Below are 23,993 nucleotides of genomic sequence, written 5' to 3' on the forward strand. Positions count from 1 at the left end.
CTGACGACAGGCTAGGGGTAGCACCAATTTGTCGACAGAACTCCCTCCAGAAGTGGGAGATGGTCCCCGGTCAGAAACCACATCCTCCGGAAGACCATGGATCCGAAAAATGTGGTCCATGACCGCCCGAGCAGTCTCCCTGGCAGAGGGAAGTTTAGGGAGAGGGATAAAGTGAAGCGCCTTGGAAAAGCGAAAGTGGGGACAACCGTATAGTGACCCCACTCCAGAACCTCTGACCGAACCGACTCACCGGGCCCCCCTCCGGCACCTCTGCCTCCGACGGAGCCAGCCTGACATGCTCCTTGATACCCCAGGTGATCACCACACCACACAACCAGGTGAAATAATGTCTGCAGGTGGAGTTGTTTCTTCAGTGGCCATGAATTGACAGGAGAGTACGTCAGGCTAAATGTTTTTGGAGCCTGGTCGGTAAGACATGGTAAAATTAAAGCGACCAAAGAAGAGTGCCCAGCGAGCCTGCCTGGAATTCAGTCGTTTGGCTGTTTGGATATATTCCAAGTTCCGGTGGTCGGTCCAGACCAGAAACGACTCTGCCGATTACTTCAACCAGTGATGCCACTCCCCCAAACCCAGCCGAACAGCCAGCAACTCCCGGTTGCCGATGTCATAGTTCCGTTCTGTGGGGGACAATCGGTGTGAAAAATAAGCGCAAGGATGTAATTTATTGTCAAGAGGGGATCATTGAGATTCCTTTTTTAAGATTTTTTTAAGACTCAACAAATTGCTTTTACAGAGTGTGTGTACACACACACACGCACTCTGTAAAAACAATTTGTTATATATTTGAATATATATATTTGAGCTGTCAATCGCTGAAAAAATTTAAGTAATCGCACATGTTTTCTGAAATTAATCACAATGATTCGTCATTAATCCCACCTAATATTCAAGTTTTTAAACATTCTTTTATATTGCAATAATTTCACATTCAGTCTTCAAATTAATGTAGAAACAACATAAAGATAGTTTTAATACTAGTTTAATATCATCTTTTTTTATGGCTGAAGGCCAGTATCACAAAAAGTATGATAGCTGACAGCACAGGATTGTTTTTTTTTTTAACTGACATACGGCCTGACAACATCTCATCTGACCAGAGTTCACTGTTGTTCTACTGAAGCTCCTCATCACCTGTACCTTTTCCATGCTTGTTTGATTAGCGCATGGCACTGAGGTGCAGTTGGAGTCTGTGTCTGAAAAGTGTCATTGAAATTGAAGCAAAGATTAAAATAATTGACCCCCCTGGTAGAACAGTGAGAGAGCGTAAGGTTGGAAAGGGGACTGGAATCTGCAGTTACCAAGGCAACAGAGAGTAATTTCTGTCGCCACAAACTGATGAACAAGTTTGTTGAAGACTCACGTCCACCCATATCAGTAGCATCTCTCTCAACATCGGAAAACTGATAATTGAGCACAGGCGTTATGGCACAATGTACAACCAGCTGTCAACTGAGCATATAACAAAAGCAGACATTTTTAAACAACAACATTCCATTCAAACAAGTCCACACAGTGTGTTTTTTTAAAGACAGTCTTTTAGCATCAAATCCCTCAGGCAACAGCGGCTCAGTACCAACAGTTACACATTGTATCTTTAATAGCGTCAAAACAGCATGACTGATGCAGCAACTGACAAACTCAGAGCACAGAGAGAAAAACACTTGGCACATGTGCGGTGGGTGAGTCTCCAGGGACCACCTGACACATCGCTCCATAACAGCAGGTGAGGTAGGAGGGGTGCGGACTGCGGAGACATCCTCAACTTCACCTCTCTCACCTTTCTCAGCAAAAGATTTATGAACCTCCGTCAGAGCCACACAACTAATGAGGGAGAAGATGGGCGACAGAGGTAGGGAGAGAGGGATGAATGGATTGAGAAAGGCTATAGGGAATATGATAAGAATAGTTAATAAAGGGATATGGCTTTGGAGAGAGGTCGACACTAAAGGCTTAATTTGAGGCCTTTGGTAAGGGCAATTTTAAGAATTGAGGTGCAAGTGAGATGTCTGTTTTTCCAAATATTGCTTTTTTTAGCATCCATTTGAAACCACTTGATAACCTGCGCAGGGCCCTGTTTTAGTTTTTCCCAAATTCCATTTTATATTTGGACACATACACATACATAGTTATGTATACAGCATACAACCTGCACTGAAATGTAGATGTGGAATGCATAAAATATTTGAAGGATAAACATAATAATGAAAACGTAAACCTGAAATACTCCAAAGACTGAATACAAAAGCACTAATGCAACAAAAATAATAACTAGTAAAATATACAGGTAATGTACAGAATGAAAGAATGTTAAAACAGTAATAGTAACAGTATAATCGTTTATAGTTAACAGTAATAGTGCTATGTTTTATTTATTTATTTATTTTTTCCAAGATTCTTTTATCGGTTCAAACTTTTGGCAAACAAAAAAGTGCTGCACAAAAGTTTTGCCTTTTTAACTAAGGCACTGAAAAACAATTGTGGTATTCATTACAAATAGTATTTTAATAAACTGTATTATCATTATTGTTACTATTATTTTGAAAAGTACACTCTTATGTACAGTAGTGACATGGAGAAGCTAACTCACAACGTTTACACAACAGTTACGTAATTTCTGACTTCATTTCTTCAAATTGAATTTCTTCAATTTTAATGATAATTAGTTTTATCAAATGAAATGGTATTATCCTAATGAAATGAGTCTCGGAGCAGCTCTTGACATTAAGTTCATGAAGATTGTCCTTATAGGCTATAGTGATAAGGCAAACACTGAAAACACCAAGATTGTATACATGTGTAGATTGAACCCATGTGTAGACAAAACTGTGCCATTTCACACAATGTAGTGCGAAACATACAGACTTCATATTTCAAGCAGTCTTTTTGCAGTCTAATACCCACAGACACTAGTCCATATTGCGGTTAGATTAAGTGTACAGCCCTATTTTTGATTAACTTATCCAAATCTTGCCCAATTCTGTTAGACAGTGAATTCCATTTTAATTAATAGATTCGGTGAGTCCATCTCTGTATTCCACATTGTGTAAATCGTAGGGCTCTATTTTTGTCACCAAAATTCACAGGGCAATGAAGTGAATGATACATTCTGATATTATAAGAATGGTTTAAATCCACAAATTACTTTCTGAAAAGTTCCCTCAGTCAACTGCAAATCTCCAATATAAAATGTTCCAGGATGTCATTTCAACTTAGTTCCAGTGAGTTCACAGGCAAAGCCCTGAAGAAGTTCTTCTCCAAAAGCTGAGGATAATTTTAGCCTCAGGGGCGTATCAACCTCAGCACTGCAAGAAAAAATCAGAGGCCCCACTCCACCAAAAATAAACAGGTAAATATGAACTAGCCTGCGGCATGGTGGGAAATTATGCAAATTCTATTTCCACTGAGGTGAATCTTGACTTGAGCTATACCGATCGAGGAAATAAAAATACCACAATAGCGACTGGCTTTAAACAGAGGTACATCCAAACAGCTGAGAAGAGTATTACACTGCAACAGAAATGTAAGTATTGACTAAAATTTGATGATGGAAATGGGTTGTAATGGAAAACAAACAGGCATCAAACATTAATTTTATTGACGCAGGTTCACCACTACTTACGAGGAGCTGCGCACCTTTGGTAACCATTTGCTGCTTTGCACAACAAGTTTGTGACAGATCAACAGTTTTTGCAAGGATGCACATATTTTGCATGTTTTAAGAGAGCTTCTAAAGTATTTTCCAAAGAAGCAGTTGTGCAAGGTGAAACATCTCTGATTAAATCATTCTCACAACTGCTGAATGTGTGTGCGTGTTCACAATTGTGCCACTATGTCAAACAGATGACTAGATTTTATATATTTGTCCAAAACATCAACTTTAAAATGGAATAATTTTAGTCTAATAGAGGTGAATGCCAGTAAAAATATATTTAAGACCCTTAAGACAAAATATTAAGACTTATATTCAGTAGGCCTATATCTTGTTTGTTTGAAATATTTATTTGAAGGTGGAATGTGTTAAAAACAAACTTCAGTAAAGATACATTTAAGATTATTTTTATTAAAGAAAAAAAAGTAGGTTTATTGCTTAAAGTATAAATCTTAAAACAAGAACAAATGCTTAAAACAAGAAGAATAAACTGCATTTTAACATAACTACTAATAAAAATTTCTCTTTTTAAAGAATTATTAGATTAATCCCAGGCATGCAAGAAAGAGAGCATCCAAAGTTGTATGAGGCCAACTACTGTGTGACATAATTAAAAAAATATGAAGCAGTGCAGTATCGATTCCCATCCAGTAAAGATAGATGAGCTGTAGAGGTTATGTAAGCTCACAGAAGGGAACATATCAACATGAGTTTGCCTGACCCCATCTTCCAACTTTAACATATTCCCATAAACATATATTCCATAGCCTACAGGGATTATTATAGAACATCTCTAAGATTGCATGAAATTAAAACTTGTTCATATGAAACATATGTACATCACCCTTGGCAAAGAAATATATTGTTTAATTTATTTAAAGCATGACGCATTTGAAACAGGCACCCTGAAGCCAAAATCTTCACTGCCCAAACGATTGTCTGAATAGTGCATTTTAAAGACAACTCAACTGATTTCAAATCATCACTAATAGAACATTTTTAAAGAAGTGGATTTATCAGTCAATTAATATTTGAATCTAATATCAATATATACCTGAGCTAGCACAACACTTCACTGATGGCCCTTGAAATGTAACTGTACCATTTAACACACACACACACACACACACACACACACACACACATATATATATATATATATATATATATATATATATATATATATATATATTGTTATTACATTTGTAATAAATATTTAGGCTTATATTAAAGTATGTAAATAAAAGAATAGTTCTAGATCATCAGTTGGTTTCTGACTAAATATAAGCAAATATGGCATAGACTATTTTGCCCATAAGTAATCTAATCTCATAGTATTTGTAGTGTTATAGTGTTTATATAAATATATATATAGTCTATATATAAACAGGAGAGTGCCTGACACAGATCCTTGCAGCACTCCATATTTTACAGCTGTAAGGTTAGATGCTTCCTCATTTACAGAGACACAATGGTAACCGTCAGATGGGTAGGATCTAAACAACCTAATTCCTGGAGGGCCAAGCCCTGCAAAGTTTAGTTCAAACCCTGCTCCAACACATATACCAAGTAATTTTCAAAAAAGCCTGAAGGACTTGATTAGCTGAAAATAAACTCTGCAGGGCTGTTGCCCTCCAGAAACTGTTTTGCACCCCGACCTAATCAATCTTAATGACTGTTCCTGAATACCAATGACATTCTGTAATCTAGGTAATAGTATTTCATGATCTATTATGTCAAACACTGCTCTAAAATCGATCTAAGCATCTAAATGCAGTCTTAGTCAAATGCTAGAAGCAAGTCATTTGTAACTTTAACTGAGTGCAGTTTTAGACATTTTAGACAATGATAATTATTTTAAGCATAACTCATATATCACATACGGTACTTCCAGGGGGCCCTGCACCAGCTGAACAGCTACAATTGCGTTGAATAGGAATGTTAATGGATGGTTGAAGTATTACAGACCTCAAACTGTGAGCTGCCAAATTCAGAGCACTTTCCTTTTGAAAAAGTTAAATTCTCACTACACGACCAAATCTAACATTAAAAATGCTTCAAGGGACTTACTTTGCAATAGAAGTGCATGTTCTACATTTCAAAAATAGACAGTGGCAGAGTCTGTGAGTAGCATCAATCATCTTCCTCTGAGACACTTCAATATTTTTATTGTTTTCTGCAGCCACTGCACTGGTGGCTCCATGTCAGACTGAGAGAACACCAATAACACACATATTCCCTGTGAGTGCTTGTGCGTTTACTTAAAAGGGAAATGGTGCATTTCTCTTCAGGAGAACAGAAAAGACATCCTGCAGCAACACTCCCTCCCGCCAGAAAAGAGAAGGAGAGGAGGGAGTGATGAAGAACGATGGGGTGGGAATTTCTTTTAATGATACTGTGTGTGTGTATACATATATGGCAAAAGATAGGACCAGTGTGTCCGAGACATTCTTTACCCAAAGAGTCAGATCTCCGAACATTTCAACAGTATAAATACAGTCCCACATAAATACATCCTCCACTTAAGCAATCAAAAAAAATTATAACATTGACGAAAAAACAACAGTAGGCAGTACCACTGACCCGATCTAAACCAATAGAACCAAAAAAATCCAACAATATGTTAGTGGACTGGTTTGATGGGCTCTGCACTCTGGTGAGGTTGATTTGCATGAAATGAAATTGGTACCATGCAGACACACGTGTCCTTTAACAATCTGAAAGCACTGATGAGACAGAAGGAACAGGGAACCACAGAGAGACAGAAACGAGAGCTGACAGGAGCTTGACCAGGACACGGGGTTGTAGAGAACTCTACTGGAGGTCTGAGACTAGACAAGCACAAGTGCTGGGCTTAGATTTAGTTCATGTAAGATGGTGTGAATAGTGATGTGGCTTGTAGGTTTGCTTTGTTAGATGGGCAGCTGGAACTTGACATCAACTTGGGCCTCTTTAGCCAATGATACAATTTCAGAAAGCTTCACAACCTAGAGGAAAAGAGAGAGAAAGGTATGGTTTAACATTATGATCCATTTAATTATAACACAGTGTACTAAATTTGAATAGTAAAAATCAAAAAGTAATGATGGTTACATAACATTGTTACAAAAGTCTTTATTTAAAAAAAGTAATATGTTCTGTTTGGCTGTCGTGATTATCCAGCGGTTCAGCTGTATGATCACTTACACCAATCAAGCACCTCCATTGCTTGTATCTGGAAATCAGGTTTGTATAGTCACTGTATAGTAATAATGAGATTTGCTTTGATTCTGTTCGATGCAAAGATTTATGGCCTGCAACATATTCTTTGATTTCTCCTTTTGTACACTTTCCCCTTTTAAATGACACGGGGGTATTTTGTTACCCTTAGTTATTGTATTAGGTAGCATGAATAAACAAAGAATTTCTTTGTTTCTTTTTTACACAGCATTAATTAATCTAGATGATTTATTCATAATTTGTTTGTATTTTATTCACTCACAAAACATTAAAGCCATTTATAATTTATAGTTGAGAGACGTATTATGCATTTATGTTTTATTTATAACTTGAAATATTAAAATAATACAAGTAGAAATTGATATTATCCAAGATTATTAAAAGCTGTAAAAGTATATTTCATTGTTAGTTCATGAAACTTAAAGAATTGACTACTATTAATGAACTGATTCTTGTTTGAAATGTGTATGCATGATGTGAATTTTGATTCTATATTTCCCCTTCAAATAAAGTGTAAATGTTGCTATTTTAATCATTAATGGCAGGTGATGTTGTGGGAAATTTTCTCCTGTCTCTCAAAAGTAAGTGATATGGGTTTGGAACAACGACTAAATGATGACAGATTTTTTATTTTTGGGTGAACAACTCCTTTAAAATCTCATATTTCTTTGCACTATCAATTGGATTCCCAAACCATGATGGGTAGATTCTTCTTCATGTCATTTTGGATTTGCTAACATGCACGCATAAATAAGAGCAACGCACCATTTTGGCCGCCTCGTCCAGATCATCACAGGCCAGGATCTTCAGAGGGCTGGAGGCGATCAGAGCCTTAGCATCGTCTACTCTTGTTCCTGGAGATCAGACAAGCGCAATGAGAGTGAGATGAAGGGCCTGAAAACATGAGACACTTTTTTCTTTTTGTCACCATTCTGACCAATCGGTGAACTGGTTAACTGTTCTCTGAAAAAAAGAAACTGAAGCAACGTCAACTTCTTAAGTGTTACTTTATACAAAAGCAACATCTAACAAGTGACATAAATGATAAAGTATTGTGTAACTAGAAAAATCTATATTTACTATAGTAATTTGCATTTGCCATTTCCTTTTTCCCAGGCCTTGAAAACTATTTGAAAATATCCCCAAATATTACCAGGTTTTCCCATGACCACAAGAACCTCTGATATGCCTGATAAGTCCTATTCATGTGATTTTCTAAGGAAACCTTAAGTGTTTGTTCTTGCAGGCATAACTGATAATATGATCCAGTTTTTAAGATCAGCAACCTTTTAAATGAAGTATGGGAACTGAAAATACTTTGATGGGTTTCAAATCATCCCTCTGCCTCTCAATTAATCAAAGTCACCCACACCATCAATCATAATCATAGAACTGAGTTTGGTCTCTCTCACCTTGTAACCGCACTACGATGGGGATTTTCAGTTCTAAGTCAGTGACAGCAATAATAATGCCCTGTGCGATGACATCACACCGCATGATGCCACCAAAGATGTTTACCAAAATAGCTTGGACCTGTTAGGGACAAACATTTTTCTGACATGAGCGGTGCAATAAAAATAGCCGCAATAAACACAGAAGCCAATGTAATTCAATTTATCATGACAATACCTTTTTATCAGACGTGATGAGCTTGAAGGCCTCTGTCACCTGCTGTGCAGTGGCTCCGCCTCCAACATCCAGGAAGTTAGCAGGTGTTCCACCATGCAGTTTAATGATGTCCATAGTTGCCATAGCGAGTCCAGCCCCATTGACTAAACACAGATGACATCGCATGTATAGATTCACACATATTCAATATTCAAACTAATTATAATGGTACAAATCATATCTAGCTTACTAAAAGTGCAAAATACAATATATAGAGGTCTTTAATTCTAATATTACACATATTATATATATATATATATATATATATATATATATATATATATATATATATATATATATATATATATATATATATATATATCAAGAATGCTGATATGTGAGTTTGGTTTTTGAATCGTCTACTCAATGCTGTGATATCAATGCTGTGATAATGTTTCACTAATGGATGGTCATGGCTTTTTGTACTGACCCAGACAGCCGATAGTGCCATCTAGGCCGATGTAGTTGAGGTCTGCTTTGGCTGCCTCTCTGTCTCTGGCGTCCTCCTGGGTCCAGTCTCGCATGTCAAACACTTTCTTTTGTCTATAGGCAGCATTTGAGTCAAAGTTGATCTTAGCGTCCATACACATCACTGCAAAGCACATAAGAAGTCATCTATGAATGCAGAATCTATGAACCTGTTATAGAGTATTACAGTGTCGGGTAGAGCTGCACAACACTGGAATAAACTGACATTGAATTTGTTTTTCTGCTATATTTACTGGACCTGAAAAAGCACAGAAATTGTTTTGAAATTGAATCTTGAATAGCTCTATTTGATACTATTATCCAATATAAAAATGATTGGGGGGATTTTGTTGAGGAGCACAGAAAAAAAAGATTACAGCTGAAAAATTACTATTAGTTAGCATGAACTTCAGTGATACGGGAAAACATTTGCTGTTCACACTTCAGTATACCCTTTTCTTAACTCAAATCTATTTCCATGACCATTAGGTGAAAATGTTTTTTTTTTTTTACAAAATTCTTTCAACTTAAGTTTTCATAGGTCACATTCCCACTGTTTTTGACATATTCAATATGACTATAAAACAATCTTTTTTTTTAAGTAATAATTTTTTTGTGATAATTGTTATATACAAAACAAATATTTTGTAATAATACTATTGTACTCTTTAAAAAAAAAAAAGAAAAAAAAAAAAAGTATTTAATTAAATGACTAAGACAGAAATTCTTAAACTTAATTTCTTTATGTAATTTTCTTCAAATCATCACATTTTTATTTTGGTTGTTTTTTGGCAAATTAATACAGCCTGGAGAGTCTTCAGAGTGAAGACTGGCACTGTGCAGGATATATTAGATTATAACAGTGGTTCATCATCTCAGAGTGGCTCGATTCACAGTAAACAAACCAATCTCCTCTGATATGCTCTGATATACATGTAAATGAACACAGTGTCAAGTTTAACTCTAAAACCCACAGTGACAATAATTATTCATCCAAAAAGCCATTTCCCGATACTGATATTATTTTGTGCAGCCCTAGGACTGGGTTCTTAAATGTATACATAACGATCTAAAGTGCAAGGTGTCTGCTTCTGTGTACCAATGCCAGATGAATCCTCCACCATTGGGTTGATCTCTACCATAGATGCATCATACTTCATGAACACATCATAAAGTTTCAACATGTTTTCTGCAGCTTCATTGATCAATGCAGGGGGGAAACCCATCTTCTCTGCCACCTAAAAGAGAGAGAGAGAAAAAAAGAAGAATAAAAGCATTTTTCAAGCAGGGGCCAGTGTGGGAACTGTCTTACAGAGCTATATAACACTCTGCACCTCACCTTAATAGCCTGATCCATCTTTATTCCCTCTATGATATCAATAGGCTCTTTCACAATGGCATCAGGATTCTCTGCAGCCACATCCTCAATATTCACGCCTCCCTGAGAACTGCCAATCAGCACAGGGCCCTGTAGGGGGTGAAGCAGAACCTGTGATCATTTCAAGGCCAGGTGAAACCAGTAAAGTGATAGCATTTCAGGACACAACACAATAAAAGTTGCCCTCTATTGGCCATTCTGCTTACTGCAGCATGTAGATTGGTGATGTCAGTTTTGAATGCTTGCAAAAAGACTTATGTACTTGGATGCACACATATGCAAGGCAGTTTCATAGATAAACCACACAGTACTGTCCTCTCACCTGGAAGGACCTCTCCATGGTGATGGCAAAATAATACTCTCTGCGTGGGTATCTGCGCTCGCAGATAAACACCTGGTTACAGATCCGCCCTGCCTCTCCGGTCTGCTTAGTGAACAGCTTCTTGCCAATCATCTTAGAGGAGATATCTCTCGCTTCCTCTGGCCTGCAGACACAATGAAAGTGAGTAGACAAAAGGGAAATTGGAAAAGTAATAAGGTGATGAACAATAAAGCAGGTCCAAACACTCACGAGTAAACAATTCGAACTCCGCCTTTCAATCCTCCCTCAAAAGAGCCTTTGCCTCGACCACCCGCCAACACTTGGGCTTTAACCACCAGGTCTTTAGAGCCTGAAAAAAAGCGAAAGAATAAACAAGAATGAAAAAAAGCCTTGAATAATGCCAACCAAACAGACAGAGAAGTACACAAAACACATGGCCACGCTCAAAGGCCGTTAGCAAACAAACAAATAGCACTTAAATTGACAGATGAAAAATACACTACAGAGCTGCCGCATCCTCAACCAGTGAGTCACACTGTAATTAGCTACAGTCTCTAAACCTGCACAGACCTGGTGTGCAGACGCACAGAACAGGCTTATGAAAGTCTGGAACTGATTGTTATGATAAATGTAATGCCACATAACAGACCGGGAAGGATTAAATAGTTTTGATTCACTAGGATTTAAACTGCATAACCAGTTGTAAACAACAGACATGTGACGCCAATAAGAATGATTCAGGAAAGCCTCAATTCCGTCTGCTTGGTAAAAACAATAAGGTGGAGTTAATACAATTTTGACTGGGAGTTGGAACTTTACAAGCCAACTTTTCAATAAACAGACATAACTACACTTTTTACTAGTGGTATTGGTTGAGATGGTATTAATAAAAAACATTTTATTTACCTAATTTTGTTCCAACCCCAAAAGATCTATGTAGACAAGGAGATATTGAGCAAAATGATCGTGCTGCCTTTTTCCTGCCTAATGGCTTGAATTTGACTGTTCTTAACTACAATTCAAGTTTAAGGCAGTTTTTTTTTTTTTTGGTAAATTAATATTCAGCATGAATGCATTACATTTATAAAATGATACATTGAAGACATAATGTTACAAAATATTTCTATTTGAAATAAATGCTGTTCTTTTGAACGTTCTATTCAGCAACAAATCCTTAAAACATATATCACAGTTTCCACAAAAATATTAAGTAGCACAACGGTTTTCAACATTGGTAATAATAACTAGAAATGTTTCCTGAGCTCCAAATCATCATAACAGAATCATTTTCAAGAGATCATGTGGCACTGAAGATTGGAGCTATGATTGCAAAGAAATTCAGCTTTGACATCACAGATATAAATTATATAAATTTAAACATTTATTTCACAATATTACTGTTATCTTTTTTTCTGGAATTAAGTCTTTCCATGATTGCTTTCAATGTATGGAAAACAGCAGCATGAATATTCTGATGAACCTCGTTTTGTGCTCCACAATCTGTTATAGGATTTAGACTTTAGGATTTAGAAGAGGGTGAGTATATACTGAAAGAATTTTCAGCTTTGGGTGAACGACCTTTTAAAGTTGTACCATGTTGGAGCTCTGCAAAAGGGAAGTACCCCACATTAAACTGCTGATTTTCCATTTTGAAACCATGCATATTTCCAACTTTGTCCATGTTGCAATTCTGCAAACAAAACACTTCCACTTTTTGCAACCCTTAATGTACATTTTAGGGCATTTACCAGAAATGAAATCCACAGCAAATGATTATTGATTTGGAAACAGCAAGTTAAGGAGTGAATTCCAATATTATGCTGATCTGAGACACACCAAGATTCAAACTAATTGGTCACGTAAACCCAACCTCTATAGTTACATGTTTCTCAGTCTTATACTACTTCCTCCATGTTTGTGACACCCTACCCTCCTGTATTCCAGCGAACAGCACTGCCTGTCCATCATGGGTCTGTGCAGGTGCTGTCTATATTCTGACAGTTAGATTAAAGGTTAGGGTAGCCACATTCTCCAGAGGTGGCACGAATCTATGTTTAGACTGCAGCGTGTTTGAAAACAGCACAACAGCTGAAACACAGCAATTTTAAGACCCTAACATAGGGTGATGTGGCTGTCCTGTTCAAAACTCTGTAATCTGACCCATGTAAAAATATGCTGTGTTGAAATACTACTCAAGATCAGTCACTCCAATGTGTAAAATATGTAAACAGTGGAAAATACAAATGTGCATATGTTATGGAACAATTATGCAGCCTGCATCCCTTTGAGAATAAGTATCGAGAACTTTCCTCAATTAATGCCCAGCATATGTTCATGATTTCTTACCGATCTGCTTGGCAACAGCATAAGCCTCATCAGGCGTGCTGGCCACCAAACCCGCAGGCACAGAGATGCCCGCTTCCTTCAGCAGCCCGATGCTCATGTATTCATGCAGGGAGAGGTTCCTCTGCTGCTGCACTGACAGCGTTGGAGACCACTGGTTCCCATGATTACCAAATAGACCCGATGTCCCACCGAGCACCTGGCAATTTAAAGTAAAGACAGAAAATGGACATGAAATCCAACACAAATAAATTCTGTTCACCCTGCCAAATAAGATTGAAAAAGGGATTCTGTGGCTACAAAGCCATGGTCATATTTACACTGCAAACACTAACTTTTGTAGATTGCTTATGCAAACCACAAACGGAAACAAGAACAAGAAAAGTCTCAGCTTTACAATAATAAGGATTTTCCCTTTCCCTTGCTCAATAGATGAACACTTAACAGAATTTAGTAGAAGCCAAGCAAAGTCAAGAGTCTTACAGTAATATATGGGATTTCAGAATATGTGGAATTACAACACCTATTGAAACAGACTGTCTGTGCCAGCAATACAGAGATGATTAACTGACTAATTAATTACGGTATAATCATTTGCCATGATCCACAGTGACATACTGTACACTCAATACAGGAATAGTGCTTTATGGAGGAACCTGGGTGTTTTACTCAAGGGTACAACCCTCTACTGACCAAACATTTCGACATTTATTATATGAAATGTATATGATTCAGGAAGGATTCTCGTTAAAGACACTATCACTTTGTTTATTACAACAAGCATATATGTAGATCTGAGTGGTTTAAGGGTTAACTTAGACTTTCAACAGAAACACTGAAGTGAAACAAAACAGTCTGGCCCTCTGTCCATGTAGGTCAACGTTAACTCGAAAAGGCAGATGACAGGTACAGTGTGAATGATAACCATATAAACAAGCTACAAACTGTAATTAACCACATACACTTCACACTAAACTACCAGATATTTCAACTTGGATCTGTCTTACTACAAAAGAGCATCCGCTCAGTAGATAATGAATAGGTTTGCTAATCTAAGCATTACTAATAATGATTTCAGTTAGCCTGAAGGCTAATGTCAAAGGAGAATCGCCCATTTAGGGTCAATAAAAGTGAACAAAAAAACCAAGCAGCTTCACAAATGACAGTCGGATAAAGCTATCTAATGTGTGTACGCAAGCTGACCTTAGCTGCCGAGCTTAAAGTCGTCCTGGAGCCGGAATTCCTCAGTCCAGCGGACAACCGGCCACAGATCAGGGACGTCGCCATGTTTCTCTGTGCTCAAGCAGCGCAGCAGAAAAACAAATGACTGGGCGCGCCTGCGTCAGGACGTACGTCAACTGCGCAACTCGGCATCGAGAATCGCAGCTGGCTATTTCCTTCCCCATGAACCAAAGCTAACTATTAAAATCAGTTCACGTGTTTACTGTGATAAAGATTTGCTTTACTTTGGGAATTAAGATGATTTACTACCATTTGTACATCTCACATTGCACAATCTTCAACAAGATCGTGAAACGTATGCTTTCTGTCAGGAGAGTCATCTACCAAGTAAGATATAGATACGTTTAGACAGAAACAGTTGCTTAATTATGTTCATGAGGATTAGTTCCCAGCGTGATTGCACATGTCCCTCCCTCTCACTAACTGAAAAGGGTTTGGTTCATTCCAGTGACTCGAATCTTTTTACTGCGGCCGCTCACCTAAAATATTGATTAAGTGACTGTTTACATCCGTACGACAGTAGATGGCAGCAAGTGAGTGTCTTTTTGTGCGTTGTGACAAGTTATTGAATCATGCACATATCGTTCAAAAAATGGATTCATTCACAAATGAATGTTTTACCCACAAATTATATTTAAGCAGATCTATTAATGTTTCATCCAACTTGTCAAGATCTAGGTATGACTTTTGAGATGCTATAACATAAATACAGCATTAATGGAAATAAGAGTGTCTACAGTGTACATCATTTTAATTGTAATTAAAATGTACAGTAATTTATACACATGAATTATTATTCCTCCCTTTTCTCAAGATATTTCAATTTCTAAATTTAAAACTGTAAAAATGCAGTATTTTACTTTGTAGAATACAATAAATATTGTTTTTTGTTTGTTTGTTTATTACCGTTTGTAATTTTATTTTTGTATTATTGAAAGGTTAGATCTTGGCTTAAGTCTCAGATGGTACTCCAAGTAAATAATTAAGGTCATATAAAGTTTGGATTACCACTATATAACTGTTTGTTTCAACACAGTTTAAATACAATGTCCGAGACTATTCAAAATGGAAAATCCATCCTCAAACGTCCTGGAATGGGAGTTTTGTGGAATTTGGTTTTTGTGAGACTACTCCAATCAAGGATGTGTCTTGTTAGGAAAAAGAAAAAACAAAGTTGGGAAAGGCACCTACCAGAGGTCACATAGAATTTGGGTGAGTTCACTGTCACAAAAGTGCATCCGTGTTGCCTTTTACTGATGTTAACATCACTGTATCAAATTAGAAAGACATTTATGTTCCTAATTCCTGCTTTATTCATGTTAACTTTTCTTATATGCTAGTGCATTTAAACACACAGGTTGCATGTAAATTAATTTGAATTACCAGAGAAACCTGGGAGGAATGTGCCCAGAGAGGTGATGGAGGAAGCTGGCATCCGACTGAAGAACATTTGCTTTGCATTCATCATCAACTACCATTATTATGTCACAGTCATCATGCAGGGAGAACTGGACAGGTCTCTCTCTGCTGAACCAGTTAATTCAGAGCCAGAGAAGAATGAAGTTAAACCATTTCTTTGAATGTGTTGTTGCCTGTGTAGTCTCAGGCCCAGATGGCCCACCCACAGATCATTCGTGATAGTGATAAAAATCTGTCATGTGAGACTATTCCATGTCTCACGCCAACTTGGCAGTCACCATTACAACAGGTTTTAACAGTTTTGAGTAAATATTCAAATGTTTAAGATAACGATGGCATGGGTTTTTATAAAGCTCTAAATGCTTAATTGCCAAGTTTTTGTTGTTGTAAAAATAGGTAATACTGAAACATTAGTGATTTATTTTTAAGTATTTAACTGTATTTGCCCAAACAGCAAGCTGCAGTATTTCACTGAAATATTCAGATTTCTTTCTCAGGTTGGACATGTAGGCAGTGGGAAGATTTCCCCCCTGAAGATGCAGCTATTCTTGCCCTTAGTCAGCTTGAGGCAGCAGGACTTTCAGTCATTCAGAAAGAGTTAAAGTCTTTTCTGTAATTAAGAAATCAATCTTATCACTCCCTGACTCTCCTTAGGCCTTTTCACACTCATTTTGAAGAGAGCTTTGACCTGGTGAAAGGACACACGCCCTGTTGTGAGACTGACGTACTGTACTTTCAGATTGACTGTAATGCATAATTAATTCATTATTTATGAATTGTTATGTTATTCCAGCTTTTTAGTAGCATAATGATTTCATTGAACACACATGTATTAAACTATATCTAAGTCTATTAAACTGACTATTATCAGTCAGATATTTATTTTGTACATGCCATTAAAGTCTGCATTGAACATGTTATAGGTGATGTTATGTTAAAATATTTAGGTAACAGTTTACAATAAGGTCAGATTTGTTAACATTACTGAATGCATTAGGTATACCACGAGCCATACATTTAAAGTATTACATTTTGCCTAAAGCTAATTTCTACATATACATTTTAATATTTCAAGTAATAAAATAACATTTACCTATAATTAATTGGATTATTTTATTGGATTTAATATTATATGAATATTATCCATTATATAAATTTAATTATATTAATAATGAATTGTATTTTTATTGTAAAGTGTTAGCAATATTGCGTCATAAATTCTTACTGTATCCATTCCACACCCTTTGCATTTTGCAATACTACTGCAAGGATTTCGTAACATATGTTTTTTTTCCCACATAAATCTTACCTGCACTCACATAAACCTGGTAGGTTGGACAGTCTTTCTTTTCTTTTTGAAACCACGCCCCTTCATATTATATTATATTATATTATATTATATTATATTATATTATATTATATTATATTATATTATATTATATTATATTATATTATATTATATTGTGCGATCATGTAATATATTTATTAAATTGGAAACGTAACATTAAAACAAAACAAACGTTGTTATTTGTATTTGGTGGAAACAGCGCCCCCTTCTGTTCATTAATAAACAGTATTAATCCGGTCTCGAACTAAATGCGCCACAGCAAGTTGAGAAGCAGCGCAGTGCACACAGAGAGGTCGTCGGCTTTGCCAAGCTTTCGCTATAGTTCGGTGGAAAAAAAAGACAAAGACAAAGAAAAAACTAATTCCAGTTGCACAATATGGTGAAACTCGCTTTCAACTCCGCTCTCGGACAAAAGGATTTAAATAAGGAGGAGAAGGATGAAGCTTTGATCCCTCAGGATGTGGTGAGTTTTGTTAGCACAAACGCTAACGTTAACCGATCATTGAGATTCGAAACAACGTTAAAAACAACGTTACTTTTAACCATTAAATTCTTAACGTGTTTATTTTTTGTAATGGTGGTCAACCATGGTGTATAGATAGACATGGCAACATTCAATTAAAACATAAAGTATTTTTTTACAAAAATAAACAAAGAAAATAAAAACCGTTGATGTTTGACCGGAACATAGACGTTGTTTACATCAGTGTGACTGAAACACGCAGACAGTGTTTGTTTTGGCTTTGATGATTGTAACCGTATTTATTGTCAGATAGTTTTGTTTTTGTGTGTGTAGAGGGAAGCCATCTCCTGCCTTGTGTGTGTGTGTGTGTGTGTGTGTGAGAGAGAGAGAGAGAGAGAGAGAGACTGTCAGACAGCTTTGAGCTTACAGGAAAATGGCCGACAGAAACACAAACACCAGGATAAATACACATATCTTATCGCGTTGCACTTTTAGGATATTTTCCATCAAGATTCCTAATACATGCACATGCAATTTTAAGAAATATATAAAAAAAATGCAATAATCATGCATTGCAACTTTAAATGCTTGTTATAGCAGCCTGATTTATGTCTGTGCAGTCAATGCAATATTTAAAATTAAACACAAGTTCATTTTAAAATGAGATTAGCATTTAAAGGTTTCTGGGTGTGTACAGGTGTCCCTTGCACTTCCTGAAAAGGTTGCAGTTGTAAACATAGTAAAATCAGGAAGAGGAAAGACATGTTTAACCAGTCTATCGTGGGAGACTTTCATAAGGGTGAGACCAGCCCACTCAGATGCATGCACCGTCTGGCTGCTTCTTTTCCTCAAATAAGATCATCAGCTGCCACTGAGGATGAGTCAGCGCCTAGTGTGTGAATTGGGTTGATAATCAAGAAGAGGTCGTGAATCATTCATAAGACACTGTAGTGTCTGCTGAAACACTGCCACTGCTATCAGACCAACGGTGCAGCCTGATCTCACTGGCTCGGTTTCAGCAAGGAGCGTTTCGGAAGGAGAAATTGATTCAGAAGATTTCATGCATGGAGCAATGATCCTTACCTTTAGACATTTCTAGCAATCAGAGACTCTAATTCTTATCTAAACCAGTCAAAAGCTATCAATTCATCATGAGATAAGCTGGAAAGTTTGTGCTGTGTGGTCTAAAATCCTCTGTCACACAGGTGATCAAAGCCTCACTGAACTTGTGGCCCAAAAACAGCTATCTTTGTTCCTTCAAGAAACTCCTGAAGGCTCTGGTTATTTAAACAAAGATGGCCTCTGTTAGCTAAGCCATAATCTGCTGTGTGTGTGTGTGTGTGTGTGTGTGTGTGTGTCCGAGTGTATTTGAAACCGCTGTGTTTGTGTGTAAAGTGTGAGTGAATCTTTGAAGCCTTTTGTTATCAACTCATTTTTCACAGACTCCACAACAGGAAGTGCATTTTGCAACCAGAGCCCCACTTGAACAGGGGATATCAGTGCATTTGGGTAAATGCAGTTAAATAGAAAGAAATACAATCTAAAATGATAGAAAATGCAAACGCATTTAGTTGAACATGGCATTAGGATGATTTTGGAAGTCTTTTTTTGTAGTGCATGCACAGATAATTAAAGGAACACTCCACTTTTTGGGGGGAATAGGCTCATTCTCCTACCCCCCAGAGTTAATAAAATGAGTTTTACCATTTTTGAATCCATTGAGCCGATCTCTATTAGAAAATAGTTCCCAGCAACACTGCTATTGCTGCAACCACAGACATATACAAGTATTTATGTGTCTATGGCTGCAAGTACAAAAACTAGCTGGGAACAATTTTCAGGGACTGCGTAATATCACTACGCCTGCTTTGGCCATGTTACAGCAGAACAGTTCTTTGATTATTACGCCGGAATTGAAGTATAGTTCCTAAATTTTCAGCTGGTTTTAATACTCTATCTATCTATCTATCTATCTATCTATCTATATATTTATATGTGTGTGTGTGTGTGCTTAATTTCATTTTGTACTTTATTTTAAGGTGTCATTATTACAGTGTAATTACACAAATAAATACTTAGTAAAATTGGTTTATGGTTAGCCTAGTTGCTTGTAATTATGCATAATGCACTATATAAATTATTTCACATACTATATAGTTTCATGTCTAGCAAAAAAAAATATAAACAACAGAATATTTTTGTATATTTTTATATATACACAGACCAGACTAATCGATTAATAAAATGTGTTAGTTGACTGTTTTCATTATTGATTAGTGTTTGCAGCCCTAATCATTTCAAACAGACACAATCTGAAATGTGTCTGACTGTGGAAGATCAGGAGGTTGGTGTTTTAATGAACTAGAGGAGAGCTAATGATGACTAGACTAAATTATAATGAAATTAAATTGCAGCATTGTCGTGGGAAATTGAGCCCAGACTGCATCCCTCAGACACCTGTAAACAAAACCTTTCTGTATATTAGACGTTTCCAGCTGAAATGTACTCATTTGTGCTGCTCATAATTTCCCTGGAGTCTGCCATATGAATTATGAAAACACAGGAAAGCTTGGATACTTTAGCTTCTTTTGCTCTCATTATATTGAAAAATGACAAATCAACACATAAAAAAAAAAAAAATATATATATATATATATATATGTTTTCACCTTCGTCCTTGTTCATCAGTCACTGTGTCAGCTGATGTTTTGTTCATTTGTATGAATATGAATTGTGTTTGTTCCTGTTGGTCTCTGGAGAAAAGCTGGACATTTCCCAGTATCTGCTGCACACAATGCAATTATTTTTAACAAAGCCATATCCAGACTAAGTGCACTCACAGATCACATCTATGAAAACTCTCTCCTTTAACAAATAAACACATGCACATAAACACAGTCTTTGGGGATTGCAGAGAGAAAACACGGTTCCCAACAGTAGTTCCTGAACACATGGCGTCATAGACCATATAATACATGAATATAGATGATATGTCTATACCAAAGCTAACATAAGAATAAATGTAGCATGCATTCTTGAAGTCATCAACTGCTTAAAGAAACTTAATTTTTACTAGGAGCATATAGTTAATTTTTTTGTGTGTGTGTGTTTAAAGGATGTGGAGGATGGTCTGCGTATCAGGCAGCAGTCCAGGGCCTGGTGCTGGTGCATGTGTTTGGGTCTGGCCCTCATTCTGTCTGGCGTGGTTGTGGGCGGAGCTTACCTGTACAGGTATTACTTCATAGAGGTGAGAGAGCCATTTCCATCAGCTGCACCACATGAGAACTAAACATGAAGAATAAATATGTGAATCTGTCGGATACTTAACAAGTATTAAATATAAGATTTACTTCAAAATGTAATGCAATAAAAAGTCCAAACATAGATTCAGTATGAAATTAAAATTCCTCCATGAAAAAATTTATTTAAAAAAAATGTCTTACCTTGGTTTTTTTTGTATTTTAGTTTTGTTTTTTTAGTTTTTGCATTAAAAGGATTAGTTCAAGGTGAACTTAAAACTAGAAACAAAACTAAAATTCAATAAAAACCAAGTTAAGGCAGTTTCTAATAAAATGAATAATGGTCTTCAGGAGGAGAGGATGTATTTCTGTGGGGTGAACTACCGTGAGGAAAATTACAAGATGCAGGACAGCCAGGAGGAAACCGACATGGATTTGCCAGCCGCATACAAGAGGGTTGAGGAGAGAGTGAGGGTCCTGGAGGATGAGGGGGTGGAGCTCATTAACATCCCGGTGCCCAAGTTCAGCGACAGTGACCCTGCTGACATCGTTCATGACTTCAACAGGGTGAGAGCAGATATGTATCTCCCTCACAAAGACATACATTTACTCACAATTTCATCAGATTCCCAAAAATAACTGGCTGGTTTTCTGTCTTTGCTTTTAGAGACTGACAGCGTATCTGGATCTGCGTTTGAACAAATGCTACGTCATTCCTCTCAACACTTCTGTTGTGATGCCGCCCAGAGACTTCCTGGAGCTTCTTGTCAACATCAAGGTAACTGCAGCAACACTGCTATCTTATATTTGAGCTTCTTCAAAATAGTCATCCTTTAGTCTGCCATAAATCTCATGAATTGCCTACTTGGACACTATGAATAATGCCCAGAAATGAAGTCTAGGTGAAGTCTTTGCAATGCAGTTTTAGCCTGGAGTTCAGACATGTGACCGTGTGACTTCTGTTGTGTTTGTAGGCAGGAACATACCTGCCACAGTCTTACCTGGTGCGTGAACAGATGATAGTGACCGGGAAGCTGGAGCATGTGGATCAGCTGGGTTACTTCATCTATGGCCTCTGCAGAGGGAGAGACACTTACATGCTGGAGCGCAGAGAGACTGTTTTTGGTAACCACATGCATCCATCTATACTTCTGACGAGCATCCCATTGGTCTTTATTAATTAATAATTATTCATATTTATTGACCAATATTCATTCGCAAGTTCAACAAACATATTTAGCATCACAACTGTTTTCAGCATTGATTATATATATATATATATATATATATATATATATATATATATATATATATATATATATATATATATATATATATATATATATATATATATATATATATATATATTAACTGCTAAAGAAATGTTTCTTTAGCAGTTAATCAACATATTAGAATGATTTCTGAAGGATCATGTGACACTTATGACTGGAGCAATGATGCTGAAAATTCTGCTTTGTCAGGAATATATTATATTAAAATAGAAAACAAATATTTTAAACTGTACGAATATTTAAGAGTATTACTCTTTACTGTATATTTTAATCAAATAAATGTAGCCTTGGTGAGCAAAAGAGACTACATTCATAAATATTACCAGTCTCATATATATGTATGTGTATTTAATAAATAAAATAAAAAATCACTCGAGTACATGTTGACAAAAAAATCAGATACTGAGCTCTGAAACAAGCCACATACATTCACCATACCATTTCTCTCTTTTCACAGGTATCCAGAAGCGAGAGGCTCTCAACTGCCACAAGATTCTCCACTTTGAGAATAAGTTTGTGGTGGAGACTCTTATCTGTGAGCCGTAGCGGGAGTAAAGACAGCTGGGTAATAAGATAAATCCACTTTTGACAAATTCCACTCTGACCCTTCCTCTCCTTCCATTAAGCCTCTTCTGTGTGTGTGCGTGGGAGTGTGTGCTTCTCTCCGATTCGTTTCTCTGTATAGCAACAATCGATATTGCAGAGAGAGAATGAGACCGAATGCCAAGAGCAATATAATTCATAGAAACATTTGTGTGTAGGCAAACATTTGGACCAGTTTCTCTCTCTTAGTTACCATTTTCCTGTCTGGGTTTCTGTTAAGTGTGTGCGGGGTGTAGTGTATGAAAATAACTAGTAGCAAGTTGACCGTGGCAGAGGGAAGGACTCGCAGAGGATAAATGTCCAATGAAATCTATCAAAGATGCACATGTTTAGTGTACATTTAAAACTGTGAATTGTCACAGATACCAGATTATATACTGGAAAATATATTTGGCTAGAGATTTGTGATATATGGCCAGTTATTACATGTCGAAAATACACAGAATTGTTTTTTGTATTAGTTACGCTTTAGTCTATACTTTTATTTTAAAGGAACAATGTTGCTCTGCTGTAAGTGAATACACTGTTAAAACATCCTTTAGTAGAGAAGTAAAATCTTGGATCAGATTTAGAGAATGCAGAACATTTTTTTAAATCTTAAATATCTAAACTTGTTAAACTGCAAACTAATAAAATGTGTATTATGTCATTTAGGGACTGCCGAGGTATTGAGGGGTAGACTGATAGATGAACTATGTAAAGATTGTTTCAATTAACTAAAGTGTCTACCAAGTTCAACATGTGTTGGAAAGATTTAAACTTTGCACATAACCCAAAAGGTTTTAATGTCAAACATGTTAATACTAATAAAAATTTGACCACTCACTTTGCTTGTCTTCCTTTCTGCTTTTTCTTAGGAAAATCTTAAGGTAGTTGTACAACTATTTTTTGTGTCATTTAAATACCATTTTAGTTTCTATAAGTATTTTGAATTTAATAAGTGTTTTCATATTAATTTTTAAAGTTTTAGTAAATTTTGTCTTTTTCTTTTCCTTTTTTTATGTGTTAGTGTAGTTTCATGTTTCAATTTTAGTGAAGTGGCTTCAGGTCAGCTAAATGAAAATGAGAAATGTTGCCTTGGGGACTAGCAGAAATTAATATCATGGTTTATGCATAAATATTAAGCAGCACAACTGTTTTCAACATTGATTATGCATTGATTTGTGAAGGATCATGTGACACTGATCACCGGAGTAATGATGCTGAATATTACACATTTAGCAGACAGATTTCTGTAAATGTGAATAAGATGCAGAAAAGACCTTGGAATGGCATTGTGCATTAGTAAAAAAACACATTCTCATTATATGATTCTTGTA

At 36.5% G+C, this 23,993-nt stretch overlaps 2 protein-coding genes and 1 pseudogene across 2 annotated transcripts; 2 read left to right on the forward strand and 1 right to left on the reverse strand.

The window, feature by feature from the left end:
* Window positions 1–5,820: 5,820 nt before the first annotated feature.
* LOC113050853 (succinate--CoA ligase [ADP-forming] subunit beta, mitochondrial) lies at window positions 5,821–14,421 on the reverse strand. Its single transcript, XM_026214240.1, has 11 exons — window positions 14,272–14,421; window positions 13,072–13,267; window positions 10,975–11,074; window positions 10,726–10,888; window positions 10,365–10,493; window positions 10,125–10,263; window positions 8,988–9,149; window positions 8,519–8,661; window positions 8,302–8,422; window positions 7,655–7,743; window positions 5,821–6,657 (listed from the first exon to the last, which is right to left on the reverse strand). Exons 1-11 carry the CDS (start codon window positions 14,353–14,355, stop codon window positions 6,583–6,585), a joined length of 1,401 nt encoding a protein of 466 aa, XP_026070025.1. The 5' UTR covers window positions 14,356–14,421; the 3' UTR covers window positions 5,821–6,582.
* Window positions 14,422–14,502: 81 nt separating this feature from the next.
* On the forward strand, window positions 14,503–16,331 carry LOC113050854 (nucleotide triphosphate diphosphatase NUDT15-like; annotated as a pseudogene).
* Window positions 16,332–17,303: 972 nt separating this feature from the next.
* LOC113050859 (integral membrane protein 2B-like) lies at window positions 17,304–23,499 on the forward strand. The gene is made up of 6 exons (XM_026214264.1): window positions 17,304–17,540; window positions 20,656–20,787; window positions 21,131–21,346; window positions 21,447–21,557; window positions 21,754–21,904; window positions 22,529–23,499. Exons 1-6 carry the CDS (start codon window positions 17,454–17,456, stop codon window positions 22,615–22,617), a joined length of 786 nt encoding a protein of 261 aa, XP_026070049.1. The 5' UTR covers window positions 17,304–17,453; the 3' UTR covers window positions 22,618–23,499.
* Window positions 23,500–23,993: the final 494 nt, after the last annotated feature.

The sequence above is a fragment of the Carassius auratus genome, chromosome 31 (assembly GCF_003368295.1).
Source record: "Carassius auratus strain Wakin chromosome 31, ASM336829v1, whole genome shotgun sequence".
Classification (NCBI taxonomy): Eukaryota; Metazoa; Chordata; class Actinopteri; order Cypriniformes; family Cyprinidae; genus Carassius; species Carassius auratus.

What these genes read in the sequence shown, in the direction of transcription:
- LOC113050859 (XM_026214264.1), top strand. Translation starts at nt 17,454, where the DNA reads ATGGTGAAACTCGCTTTCAACTCCGCTCTCGGACAAAAGGATTTAAAT. An exon ending in CTTTGATCCCTCAGGATGTG is followed by an intron (nt 17,541 to 20,655) that starts GTGAGTTTTGTT and finishes GTGTGTTTAAAG; the next exon opens with GATGTGGAGGATGGTCTGCG. An exon ending in TCGTTCATGACTTCAACAGG is followed by an intron (nt 21,347 to 21,446) that starts GTGAGAGCAGAT and finishes CTTTGCTTTTAG; the next exon opens with AGACTGACAGCGTATCTGGA.
- LOC113050853 (XM_026214240.1), bottom strand. Translation starts at nt 14,355, where the DNA reads ATGGCGACGTCCCTGATCTGTGGCCGGTTGTCCGCTGGACTGAGGAAT. An exon ending in GGAGTTCGAATTGTTTACTC is followed by an intron (nt 10,889 to 10,974) that starts GTGAGTGTTTGG and finishes TTGTGTCTGCAG; the next exon opens with GCCAGAGGAAGCGAGAGATA. An exon ending in TCATCACGTCTGATAAAAAG is followed by an intron (nt 8,423 to 8,518) that starts GTATTGTCATGA and finishes TGTCCCTAACAG; the next exon opens with GTCCAAGCTATTTTGGTAAA.